The following is a 12,995-nucleotide window of genomic DNA, read 5'->3' on the forward strand; positions in this document are numbered from 1 at the left end:
CTCGCTCTCTCTCTCTCTCTCTCTCTCTCTCTCTCTCTCTCTCTCATATAGTGATTCGTAATCTCAGGTTCATTGTAGGTCCTTTGAACTCTCAGCTGCTATGGAGAAGACAGTTGCTGAATTGGTGGAATTGCTTCATTTGCGGGTTAAGCAATCCTTCTCCCCAGGGAAGCCACAGCAATGTTCTGTCATTTAGGAGGCCAGCCCCCTTTGCAAAACAAAGCAGATCCCTGCAACCGGAAATTTTTGTTGCTTGCAAACCTCGCAAGAGACTCCTTCGGGTAGTGAAGGGCAGGGTATAAATCCAATCTCCTCCTCCTCCTCCTCCTCCTTCTCTTCTTCTTCTTCCCACTCTGTGATCCTAAGAGACTCAAGGGAGAAGACAGTGCAATAGATGGCTCATTAGTTGAAGAGCTCAGCTTGTTTCTTAAGTACGCCTGTATCTTTTCTTATTTAATTAGCGCATCCGTTTTAGATGAATGCTTCTCAGCAAATGCCAGGTGTTAAGAGCAACCGGCAGGCTTTCCCGATCAGCTGTTTCTTTGGGGTATTTTGGTTCGGAGGGGGGGGCGGAGGACACAGCTCATTGTGGAGAACGAATGCCGAGTATATTGTGCTGGATTGGAAGGCGAACATTCAGAGTTTCTATTTTTGCTGGGCTTTGGGTTGTCTACCCCAAGTTGCTGGTTCCCCACCTCAAGGGATTTGCAACGATAAGATTGCTAGACTGGTCAAGCAGGGAACTGTAATGTATGGAAGGCACCTGAACGAACCGCAGGCAAATGGAGAGCGCCAAATTCTTCCCTTCCGAAAATTCTCCCCAAGCGTTCTTCTCCCGGCTTGGTTCAGACGGACGCCAGTAAGAGCAGGCAGTTTGGGGATGGGGAAAAGGCCGACACCCCCTTCCCTCCCATTGCTTCTCCAGTTTTGTATCCCCCCCTCTCTCCCTCCCCACACATGCACACCTCATGGTTGTAGAACCCGCGTTCTACCACGCACACCCTGCTGTCACAAGCTCTGTTTGACCCAGCCTCCCGGCCGGTTCGTCTCCCACACCAGACCTCACATCGGCACATCGCCGTCACACGCGTGCACGGCTTGCATGTACCTGAATCTCAAAGCACCGGGCAAAGGTCCAGAGAGTTGCTTTGGGGTTCACCAAAGGGCAATGGAGGAGCCCTGCTGTAATCTTCTTTGGAAAGTTCCGCCGGGGTTTCAAAAGAGAGTTGTGAGACGGGTTGTGGCCACGCAAGAGGAGGTGGTGGTTTGAGAAACATCCTCTCGTGGGCACCAAGCCGGCTAGGTGCTTCTTTGGAACCGAGCCCTGCGATTTTGTACTCCAGGGGTGGGGCGGTGGGAACCAACATGGTTTTGTCTCCACTTCCTTCATGGCTGCAGCGGCACTTGTGAAGGAAGCCCCCGAAATTCCGATGTTTCCCAAAAAAGCTTTGTGCTGTGGGTCTGCATTCTGAACTTTGTGGCTTCTCCCCCCCACCCCACTCCCAAGTCAAGTGGTCACTGCTGGATACCTTTAAAAAACACTGCAATTAGGTTTGACCGGCTTCCAAGTGCCGTATTTTAGCCTTCCCATCTCTAGCCAACAGGGTAGATTTATCCTACGTTCTGATTTACGGCCAGCTTTGGGGGTGGGGGGGAGACGCAGCTGGCTCCTGCGATTTATGACCGCTAAGTGGGCCTGGAATATTGCTAACCCACCAGAAAATCTGTAAAAGATGGCTCTGGCTTCATTTTTTTTAAAGGAGGTCACCAAGTCAATGCACGTTTTGCCCACTGCTTTGGCGTTTGGAGGGGTGTGCACGTCTGGCGACAGAGTGGCTTTGACCTGACGAGGCTCCCGTTCTCAAGGGAAAGGGGGTGCGCCTCTTTGTGGGGGTCCTCTCCCTCCGTGTAATCCGTGCAGGCTTTGAACGAGAAAGGGCAGCGGGAGGAGAAAGAGAGAGAGAGACTGGGATGCCCTGCTGATCGTCCAAGTTGGTTCTTGTCGCGAATCTAACTTGCTGTCTGCTTTGTGTCTCTCCCCGCCCCACACCCCTCTCCCAGCGGTCATTTAAAGGCTATCGTGTGTTCATCTGTCTCGCTGTGTGTTTCCCTCTAGTAAGGCCTGGCAGGAAAGGACGGCGGCAGGCGTTTAGTATCTCGGAGGCTGACGGTGGACACTGGGTTTAAGCGTTCCGGCTGCAGCAGCATCCACCCTTTCCAGACCCCTCCAGGCAGGTCTCTCCATGCACATGTCGTTTGGTCCTCCCCCCCCCCCGCCCCCTACCCCAGATGTCAAGCGAGCATCACCCCCATGTTCTCCCGTGCCCGCAGAAACTAGTAACCAGCATGGCAGGCCTTATCCCTTGGGGTGGTGCCTCTTCTGAGAAATTTCAACTCCGCTCATGATAGAACCGAGGGTGGGTAGGCTGTGCAGGGGGCCCCCAAAGAAGTCTCCCATCCACGTGCGGTCTCCAGAAACTGCTTAGCTTGGGCGAGGGGGCTGGGCTGTGGAGCCCCCTGGCACCCCATGGGGAGGAAGACTCAACTGCAGGCAGGCTCAGTGCACAAGTAGGCCGGCCCTCTTCCTCTGGGCCGTTCCCAGCTTCTCTGTTCACCTCTCCCGCTGAAAGCAGTCACGGCTCTTCCTCCTCGTGGAAGTCCCCCAGTCCCTTCGCACGTCATGCAGCAGCAGACGGAGCTCCGCACACGGCACAGAGGTCTGATTTCGCCTGCACGGAAGCTTCTTTTGCAGCGGCAGACGGAGCTCCGCACACGGTACAGAGTTCTGGTTTCGCCTGCACGGAAGCTTCTTTCTGCGACGCAGGGGGTAGTGAGGAGCAAGAGAGACACGCACCACGGTGCTTCCAGGGGAAGGGGAAATCCCACCCTGCTGTTGTTCCCCCCTCTCTTGTGCTGCCTCCACTTCCATATTCCCTTTCTCGGGTCTCCCCTCTGTTGTGGTTTTGTTGTCTCTGCGTTTCTTCCTTGCATGCTTACCTGTCCGCTGTCTTCCCTGCCTTTGCGGTCTGTTTGCCTGCCCTGTCCGGCTTTCCCTCCCTCCGTGCCCAGGATGGCGAGAAGCAGGCTCTGCCATCTGGGCTTCCGCAGAGACCCAGCATGGCACCTGAATTCCGTTGTTATTCCTTCGCACAACGTCCGCACAAGCTCAGATGTGGCCATTACAAGGCGGGAGGGAGGACTCTCTCTGAAATATTTGTATTTTCCTGCATCCCTGGGGTTTCCAGAAACATTCTTTAGCCTTGCTTTCGCCTGTCTCTCACAGGGATGCCAGCCTCCAGGTGGGTAGAAAGGAAACAGACAACCATGATGTATTGTGCCGAAAAAAGTCATCACACAGACTTGAAAATTCTTTTCCCAGAATTCAGTTTACTTGAAGAACGAACCATGTGTATTCTATCTCATTCCATGTATAACTTTATCAAAGTGGGTGGCGTTGAAATACCTATATAGTATTAATCCATTTGGCAACCACTCTAGTCATATCTCCTAGTACTTGAAGAACGAACCATGCGTATTCTATCTCGTTTTATGTATAAGTTTATCGAAGTGGGTGGCGTTGAAATACCTATATAATATTAATCCATTTGGTAATAACTCTAGTCATATCTCCTAGTACTTGAAGAACGAACCATGCGTATTCTATCTCGTTTTATGTATAAGTTTATCGAAGTGGGTGGCGTTGAAATACCTATATATTATTAATCCATTTGGTAATAACTCTAGTCATATCTCCTAGTACTTGAAGAACGAACCATGCGTATTCTATCTCGTTTTATGTATAAGTTTATCGAAGTGGGTGGCGTTGAAATACCTATATAATATTAATCCATTTTGGCAACCACTCTAGTCATATCTCCTAGTAACAGTCATCAACGCCATCCACTTTGATAAAGTTATACACGAAACGAGATAGAATATGCACGGTTCGTTCTTCAAGTAAACCGAATTCTGGAAAACGAATTTTCAAGTCTGTGAAGACTTTTTGGGGGTGCAGATACATCACGGTTGTTTGTTTCCTTTTCTACCTCCATCCCGTGCTCTCTCTCTCTTTGGTTTGCAGCCTCCAGGTGGGGCCTGGGGATCCCCCCGGAATTACAGCTCATCTCCAGACTATGGAGATCAGTTCTCCCGGACAAAAGGGATGCTTTGGAGGATAGAAGACTATGTGGCATCACACCTCACTGATGTCCCTGTCCTCTGCAGGCTCCATCCCCAAATCTCCAGGAGTTCGCCAATCTGGAGCTGGCAACTCTATCCCCCCAACCTCCTGCAGTGGCCAGGCAACCTTACTTATGGAATTTTTTTGCCCACCCTCAGCAGGTAGAGGTCTGGTATTACCCTTCAGGCAGCCTTTCAGATGTTTTGTTTTTCTTATTTTCTTTATCTACGTTATTTATTAGTCTACTTCCCTCACCAGGACTCCAAAGTGGATTGCACAACGTCAGTCAATGGAGTCACGGGTATGAAACATCTAATAAGCAATGTAATAAGACTAGGAATTGCAGGATTTTGTAGCTGCAAGAACAGGGTCCTGTTCTCAAACCCTCAGAACTCCCCGTTTTGGTGCAAGAGGCCTTTGAGTTAAAGCCTTTGCTTACCGTTCACAGCTGTGTTCTGTTCATAGCTTGTTGTCCTTTTAGCAGGTATTTGCTACGTGACTTGGTTGCTGGTGGGTTGTTTTTTTCCACTGAGCCGGCGATCGAGTTGTTTCTTCTCTGTATGCTTTCAAACCTGCCAAGCTGACCCACACGGCACTTTTATTTAGATATTTTTTTTAGGCGCTGCTCACCCAGAGGGTCTCGCGGTGACTCCCAACATTTAGACAACATCACAATAAAATTTAAAAACCAACAAAGATCAGGTAGTACGTATACAGTTAAGGTCTGTGACTCAGCCCCATACCATGGAGAACCAAATTGCCACTAGTCGTCATGAAGATTTGTGATCTCTTTTTGGGCGGAGGGTCTGTGTCCCTTAGAAACCAAAACTTTTAGTTCACCCAGCTTCCCCCAGTTGCTCCAGTGTGAAGAGATATAGAGGAATAATGAAGACGGTTCGTTTTTTAAAAAAGAGTATGAAACAAATCTTCCAGGAAAGCAAAATACATTCTGTCCAAGTCCCGGGCCTAGAAATGACACATTACAAGAGCCAGGTATTACTTAGCGTTGTCTCTTACCTTAGCTCATTTCCTCTGCTCAGGTCACCAAAAAAACAAAACCCTAATGTGTCGACCTGCCAGGAAATGGCCACTGCTATGTTTAATATATGAATGGCGTGACGTGGGAATACTTATTTTTAGCAGACTCCTCTCTCACTCATTCACGGATCTTCCCAGAAAGGCGACGAGTCTTTCTCCCCTCCCCGTTTCATTCATTGTTCTCAGCACTGACCGTATCGTTTTAAAGTCTCTCTAATCGAATCTGGCACAGGCAGGCGAGAGGAGCGTCACAGCAGGGAGCTTTTGGAAGGGGCCAGTTTCAATCCGCTGGATAAATTGGTCCTTCTCGCTCCCATGGGAGATGATATTCTGCGTGCAGAGAAATACCGTAACCAGATGGCACACTGAAAAGCAAAAAATTGTGGCTCCAGGGCTAGAGAACTCAGGAGCGCCAAATGAAAAAAATGGAAGGCTCGGTTACCCTGGTCCACAGGTGGCCCGATGTGGCCCCTTCTGGAAGGAGTCCCTCTGGGATTCGCGTGCACGGGTTCAGGACCCCCAGGGGGGGGGCTTAAACCCCCTGCACACCCAGTGTTGCTTTCCTGATCTGAGTTATCCCCAGTGAGCCAGCGTGGCGTAGTGGTTAAGAGCGTCAGACTAGGGCGTGGGAGGCCCAGGTTCGAATCTGTACTAGCACCACGGAAGCTTCCTGGGCGACCTTGAGCCAGTCACACAGGCCCTCAGCCTGACCTACCTCACAGGGTTCTTGTGAGGATAAAATGGAGGAGCGGAGGACGATGTGAGCCGCTTTGGTTCTCCACTGGGGAGAAAGGCGGCATTTCAGCGAACTAATAAATGTCGCCACTCGCCAGGTTGGGGGAAATGTCCATGGAATTGATGTGGGTCTCACGTGAAGAGCGCCTTTGAGGCAAAAAGGCATCCTTCTGTCTAGGAAAGATTCCTTGCGGGTATTTCTCTCTCTAGCAAGCACACACACCTCCCGTTCCTTCCGTATTCTCAATAGGGAAAATTCTCTCCCAGGAAATCTGCCTCGTTTGCACCAGCGTTAGGCCCCCAGAAGAGCCTGGAATACTGGAAGCTCCTGTTGAACAGGAGAGCCGGAGACCTCGGCCGCAAACCGTCACGCCGTCTACGGGGTTCTGACCCATTGCAGGTTCTGAAGAGCCTGCCAGATTTATTGCCCACCTGATCACCACTGGTGAACAGGACACGATCCAAACTGGCCAGCTTTCGAGCATTTCTAGTCAGTCCTGCTCCGTGGCTTACTCCATTTTGCGTTCTTCCCTTCCACTGAACTAGTTGCCCGTTCCGAGTAGCCCTGGGATCCTGTTTCGTCCTGCTGCCCACCCAGCACTGATCAGGAAAGCGCTTTTTACCTTTACCTGGGTTCGTCCCCCCCCCCTTTGTGCTTCATTTTTGGGTAACCGAGACTGAGGGCTGTGTCCGTTTGTAACCAGGTCGGAAGTCCTACTTCTAAAGTTCACTCTTGCCTACTTTGTGCTTATTGTAAAGTGTTCTGACTTGGTGCTGTTTTTAGCACGCGACGGCCAGAAGGCATATAAGTTGTTGTCTGTTCTGTTTCCACGTTCCCTTCCACAGAGGACACAGCAGCTTCGGAGCAGCCCAGGGCGCCGTCCTTCGGCCAGCTGGCGATCGCGGACGACTCTCCCGCACCTCTCTCGAGATCCGGCAAGGGCCTGGGCCGGAACACCGACGTGGAAACGGCCAACCTGTCCCCCAGCCTGATCCCCGCCCCGCAGCCCACCATCTCCCTCATCGCCACCAACAGCTCAGACTCCCTGGGCATCGAGTCGCTGACGCTGGTCCCGCCGGTCGACACGGACTGCATCCTCGCCGTCGGCTGCGCCCCGCCGCCGTCCGCGGAGTCGGACGCTTGCACAGAAGCGGAAGGGAGCAGCTCTTCTCATTCGGACGACGGGCAGCCATGACGGAGACGCAGTGCGATGGCGCTCTGCTTAACGTAGCCCGTTGAATGAACCCGTAGTAACCCCCCCACAGTCCTGTCGTCCGAGTCTCTTTTTAAAAAACGGTTGAGATCCCACGTTTTGTTTTAAGAGGAGAGAGGACCCTCTTGTAGACCTGAGACTAAGTATCGGACACTGGTGGTGACGGAAAAGGGGTGTGTGTGGGGACACAACGGTAAGGGTGTTTTGGAGGACCTGTGGGATTCGTCTCTCCACTTTCTGAGAAAAGCCACTAATGCAAAAGCCACTCGTTCGAACCGCGTTATCTGCAAAAGCCGCAACTGCGGCGAAGTTAAGGACACTTAAGAGAAAACCATACACTTTCTGTTTTGAATCAGTGGGGGGAGGCGAGGCGGGCTGCTTGCAACTTTTGCCCGGAGGAAAGACAGATGGACCCCGGATTTACAGGGAGGGGGGAGGGCCCCCTCGAAATTAGCTTTTGCACAGGAGCAAACCTTCCTTCTCTTCTACCAGCCTTTTCCTCTGTTTTGTTCCACTTCCCCAAGACCCGAGCGGTCTGTGGGAACTCCGGCCCGACCCGCTTGCTCGTATTTATCCCGCTGTGGACTTTTAGCCCTCATCCACGCGCGTCCTCCCTGTCTGCCAGGTCATTTGAACCTGAGACTGTCTGCACATCTGTTGAGGGTGGGGTTCTACGGAAGGGGTTGGGAGAGCGGGGAACGGCCCTGCTCCTCAGCGTCTCTCAGGGGCTTCTTTGGGGGAGCGTGTGGGGGAATCTTTGGCAGGGTTTTTGTGTAAAAGGATTTCAGAGGAATGTAAACTATTTTAGCGTACTATTTCTCTAGTCGTGTGGTGGAGTGTCTTTGCCGCATTCTCCCTTGGTGCCAGCCCCTTCCTAAAGGAGGGCCCCGCAACTCCCGCAGGCGTCAGAAGGGGTGTTTTATGGACCAGTAAATCCAGGATGCAGCTGAAAGAAGTAAGTCAGGTGGTCCCAACCTTTTTGAGCCTGGGGCACCTCTGGAATTCTGAGACACGGCGTTCTGGGAACGTCAACGGAATGGCGGCCTCAGGGGGCGGAGCCAGCCACAAAATGGCCACCGCAGCTTACTTTCACTCACACAGTGAATATCGTTGTTTCGTGGTGGCAGCTGCTGGCAAAGCAGCATTAAGAACACCAGAAGAGCCCTGCTGGATCAGACCAGGGAGGGTCCATCCAGTCCAGCATCCCATCTCACACAGGGGCCAGCCAGTTCCTCTGGAGGGCCAGCAACAGGGCAGAGAGGCCAAGGCCTTCCCCTCATAAGGACATCAGAAGAGCCCTGCTGGATCAGACCAGGGAGGGTCCATCCAGTCCAGCATCCCATCTCACACAGGGGCCAGCCAGTTCCTCTGGAGGGCCAGCAACAGGGCAGAGAGGCCAAGGCCTTCCCCTCATAAGGACATCAGAAGAGCCCTGCTGGATCAGACCAGGGAGGGTCCATCCAGTCCAGCATCCCATCTCACACAGGGGCCAGCCAGTTCCTCTGGAGGGCCAGCAACAGGGCAGAGAGGCCAAGGCCTTCCCCTCATAAGGACATCAGAAGAGCCCTGCTGGATCAGACCAGGGAGGGTCCATCCAGTCCAGCATCCCATCTCACACAGGGGCCAGCCAGTTCCTCTGGAGGGCCAGCAACAGGGCAGAGAGGCCAAGGCCTTCCCCTCATAAGGACATCAGAAGAGCCCTGCTGGATCAGACCAGGGAGGGTCCATCTAGTCCAGCATCTTGTCTCACCCAGGGGCCAACCAGTTCCTCTGGAGAACCAGCAGCAGGTCCATAGAGGCTGAGGCCTTCCCCTGATGTTGCCTCCTGGGATTTAGAGGCTCAGTGTCTGATTGTGGAGGTTTTCCTCAGCCACCTGCGTAGCTTAATAAAATTTCCAAAGGCCCATCAGAACCCTTGTTGGGCAAAGAATTTCATTTTGCAGGTTTCTACAAGAACCCTTAATGTTCCACTTCCAAGTGGTTCGGGGTGTTTGTACCACACAAGCCCAGAATTTCAGTGTCCTGTTGAGACAGAGCCTCGTGCCAATGGCCTGTCGGTCAGCGGGGTCAGGCAGAGTCAAATGCGTCGAGGGAGGGGTCTTTGGGAGCGTTTCCTCCCCATCCCCTGCGTTTTCAGGGACAAGCAGTGTGTTGAACTGCTGTTCTGTTTATTCATACAAATATTTAGACCCTGCCTTTCCATGTGGTTCCAGGTGGCTAGCAAGCAATGCTCCCTCTAAGCCGTGGAGCCTTGTGAACAGTGTTCCCTCTAATCTGAGTTAGTGTGAGCTAGCTCACAGTTTCTTAGCCTCCGGCTCACACATTTTTGTCTTAGCTCAGGAAGGGATGGCTCCAGAGCAAACTAATTGATGCAGTAGCCAAATCGCTCGCTCACCACTTTAATGCTGGTAGCTCACAAAGTAGAACTTTTGCTCACAAGACTCCACAGCTTAGAGGGAACCCTGCTTGTGAGCAGAAATTCTACTTTGTGAGCGACTGGCATTCAAGTTGTGAGCGAGCGATTGGGCCGCTGCATCAACTAGTTTGCTCTGGAGCCATCTTTCATGCGCCAAGGCAAATATCTGTGAGCTGGAGGCTAAAGAACTGTGAGCTGGCTCACACTGACTCAGCTTAGAGGGAACGCTGCTTGCGATAATAATTGAGAACTGAGCGGAACGTCACCTCCGTGATTTGGCCTGAAACGCCAACCACAAGAGGCCCAAGCTGTGATGCTGGGGAAGAGGGATTTGATTTGGAGAGGGGACATCCAATGAAATTGGGGACAAAAGGGAAACGCTTCTTTTTTATTATTGTTAAGATTGTTAATGTTTTTTGCACACAAAAAAGTTAACATAGAAAACAAGCCCCATGTAGCCCAACAAATCTTCCTCCCTAATGTGTCCTATTAGCAGTGAAGGAAAGAGGGGGGGGGGGTGAATACTTGTACCTATTTGTGCAACGATCTCACCTTTATTCCCTGTTTAATGGAATCCATAATGTTTCACTCTTACTTTCCTAAGATGCTTCTTTACTTCATGAGTAGAGCCTCTGCTTGGCACGCAGAAGGTCCCAGGTTCAATCCCCAGCAGCATCTCCAGTTAAAAAGGACCAGGCAGGAGGTGGTGGGAAAGACCTCCGCCTGAGACCCTGGAGAGCTGTCAAGAGGGGCCGTGGCTCAGTGGCAGAGCCTCTGCTTGGCATGCAGGAGGTCCCAGGTTCAATCCCCAGCAGCATCTCCAGTTAAAAAGGACCAGGCGGGAGGGGAGGGGAGAGATCTCTGCCTGAGCCCCTGGAGAGCTGCTGCCAGTCTGAGTAGACAATACTGACTTTGATGGACCCAGGGTATGACTCCGTAACAGGCAGTTTCATGCTTTATGCTTTTTTATGAGTAATTAAACTGTGGACTTCACTGCCAGTGCAAGTAGCAATGGCCCGCAGGCATAGACGGCTTTAAGACGGGGTTAGGCGAATTCACAGAGAAAAGGCCCGTCTTTGGCAACCAGCCGTAGTGAGGGAAGGGAGCCTCCATGTTCAGCAGAAGTCAACCTGTGAACGCCAGTGCCAGGAAGAATTCTCCGGGAAGGGCTTCGGCCTCTCTGCCTTGTTTTGTTGGCCCTCCAGGGTATCTGTTTTGGCCCCTGTGTGAGACAGGATGCTGGACCCTCACTGGTCTGATCCAGCAGTCCCCTGAGTGGAGGAACCCCCCCTGGCCATGCACCCTTTGCTACGTCACTCTGCTGCAGTGTTCCCTCCAAGCTGACTGAGTGTGAGCTAGCTCACAGTTTTTTTAGCCTCCGGTTCACAGATTTTTGTCTTCGCTCAGTGAGGACGGCTCCAGTGCAAACTAATTCATGCAGGAGCCAAATCGCTCTCTCATAACTTTAATGCCGGTAGCTCACCAAGTAGAATTTTTGCTCACAAGACTCCACAGCTTAGAGGGAGCACGCGCTCTCCACCTTAACAATGCGGGAGCATCAACACTACTTGGAAAGCATCCGGGTCTTTGGCAGGGTGCCACTGGAGGAGTCGAAGGAATCGGGGGGGGGGTTGGGGGGGATGGTTTGCTCCTGCCTGTAAGAATGAATTGAATCCTTACCTGGCTCTCTGAGTCTGCCTTGAAAATATTGCTGTAACAAGCAGGGCAGGGGGGGTAACGCTTGTGACGGACCGTGCCAAAGAAAAAGGCAGATGGAGTGTAGAGACATAGGCTGGTCTTGTGCCGTGGCTTCCCCAGTAGGATCTTGGGATTTGTAGTTTGGCGAGGGTGCTGGGAATTCTCCGGGGGAGCCCTCGCAGGCATGTTCCTCTACACCGCCCCAGGAGTCTCCTGGGAATGAGAGAATGGCCGTCAGCCCAGTGTAGGTGAACCTAGAGTCCTCTCCTTCCATACTCCGAGGATCCTCGCTTCATCTGTGCCCTCATTTTTATTTTTTGCCGTTCTTTGCCAGAAAAGAGAACTGCTTCGATTGAGCATCCATTGCTTCGGTGGGCCAAAACAAACGTCAACAGAGTTTGGGAGCCGCTCGAAGCTTAGCAGTTTTATCCCGGCAAAAAATGCCGCCAGCCGCTCTGGGGTCCAATCCACTCAGCCCCGGCCTTGCTCGGGTGCCGATACCAGAGAAGCGCGGCCAGTGGCCAACGCCTGCCCCTCTTGGACGCAACAAGTTCTCCCTGGCGGCACGGCGAGTAGGAAACTTTGGGAAACGCCAGAGAATCTTTGGCTTGTCTTTAAGGCGCTGTTTTGGCAGGCCTCTGGACTCTCCCTAGGAGGGGGCTTTAAGAGGAAAACATCTGCTGCGGTCAGAGACAAGCTGGGAAGTGAACCTTCACCTTTCCGTCAAGTTGGCCGTCCTCTAACTTATTCCTAGAAAACCTGCTTGTCAAATCAGAGTTCTGGCGAGAGCCAGTGGGGGCGGACCGGAGGTCACGGAGTCCTCCCTTTCGCTGATAGAAAAAGTATTTTTAAAATCGGTCGAACTTGCTGCTTCGGGGCTAGAGTCTGGAAGCCACGTTGTGGGGGGGGGGTCTGTCCCACGGAGTCTCCGCTGCCGTTTGTCTTCCGGAACCTTCTCCCTGGTGGGCGGGGGGGGGAAATGGACCGTTGGCAGAGAGAGGGGAAAGGAAAAGTGGCGTGCCATGTTGGTATACTCTTGATGACAGATCCCAAACCCTGCAGGGCCTTCCTTGTAGAAAGTTCTCCCGGTTATCACTAGGCAATGAACCCGAGGGAATGTGTCTCACCGTATTGGGTGCGTGTGGCAATGAAAAGCGTAACTCTTTGCAAGAACGTGTGTGTGGGGGGGTGTTTCCGAGGGGAAACCCGTGAGTTCTGGAGCTCCTCTTGGGGATTCTGCAGTCACCTTGGTGATCGGGAAGAAGGTGAAGAATGCACAAAGAAGTCTTGGCTTCCTTGAGGAAGCATGCAGCGGCCAGTGAAGTTGGCAAGGCCTCTGGCCACCCTGCTCTTCATCAGTACGCCAGCTCAGATGCTCCAGTACCGAAATCCCCAAACGTTTTGAGCCTGTGGGCCCTTTTGGAATTCTGGCACAGCCACCAAATGGCTGCCTCGGGCGGTGGAGCCGACTCACAAAATGGCTGTCGCCGCTTACTTTCAGTCACACCATAGGCGTAATCTTCGTGGGGGCGGCGGGGCTTCAGCCCCCACCGAAATTTCCAGGAAGGTGCTCAGCCTCCCCCGGGGCCGCAGGGGTCTTTTGGCGCCAGAGCGCTCGCGCTCCTCTGGGCCAGCCCCGCCCCGCCCACCCTTTCCCCAGGAGGCAAAAAGTTCCCGCCGCTGCGCCGCTTTGCTAGTGGTCCCCGGGTGAGTC

General features: G+C 52.7%; 1 protein-coding gene across 2 annotated transcripts in view; it reads left to right on the top strand.

Annotated features, from left to right (window-relative positions):
* The window catches only part of CLEC16A (C-type lectin domain family 16 member A), a 123,266-nt gene extending 114,951 nt beyond the window's left edge, over positions 1-8,315 (top strand). For both annotated transcript variants that reach the window (XM_015409952.1, XM_015409953.1), the window contains one exon: positions 6,800-8,315. In XM_015409952.1, coding sequence (XP_015265438.1) covers positions 6,800-7,149 — 350 coding nt within the window. In that variant the 3' untranslated portion in view covers positions 7,150-8,315. The remainder of the gene's footprint in view (positions 1-6,799) is intronic.
* Positions 8,316-12,995: the final 4,680 nt, after the last annotated feature.

Source organism: Gekko japonicus, unplaced genomic scaffold, assembly GCF_001447785.1.
Source record: "Gekko japonicus isolate JY-2015 unplaced genomic scaffold, Gekko_japonicus_V1.1 scaffold78, whole genome shotgun sequence".
In the NCBI taxonomy this organism is placed as follows: domain Eukaryota; kingdom Metazoa; phylum Chordata; class Lepidosauria; order Squamata; family Gekkonidae; genus Gekko; species Gekko japonicus.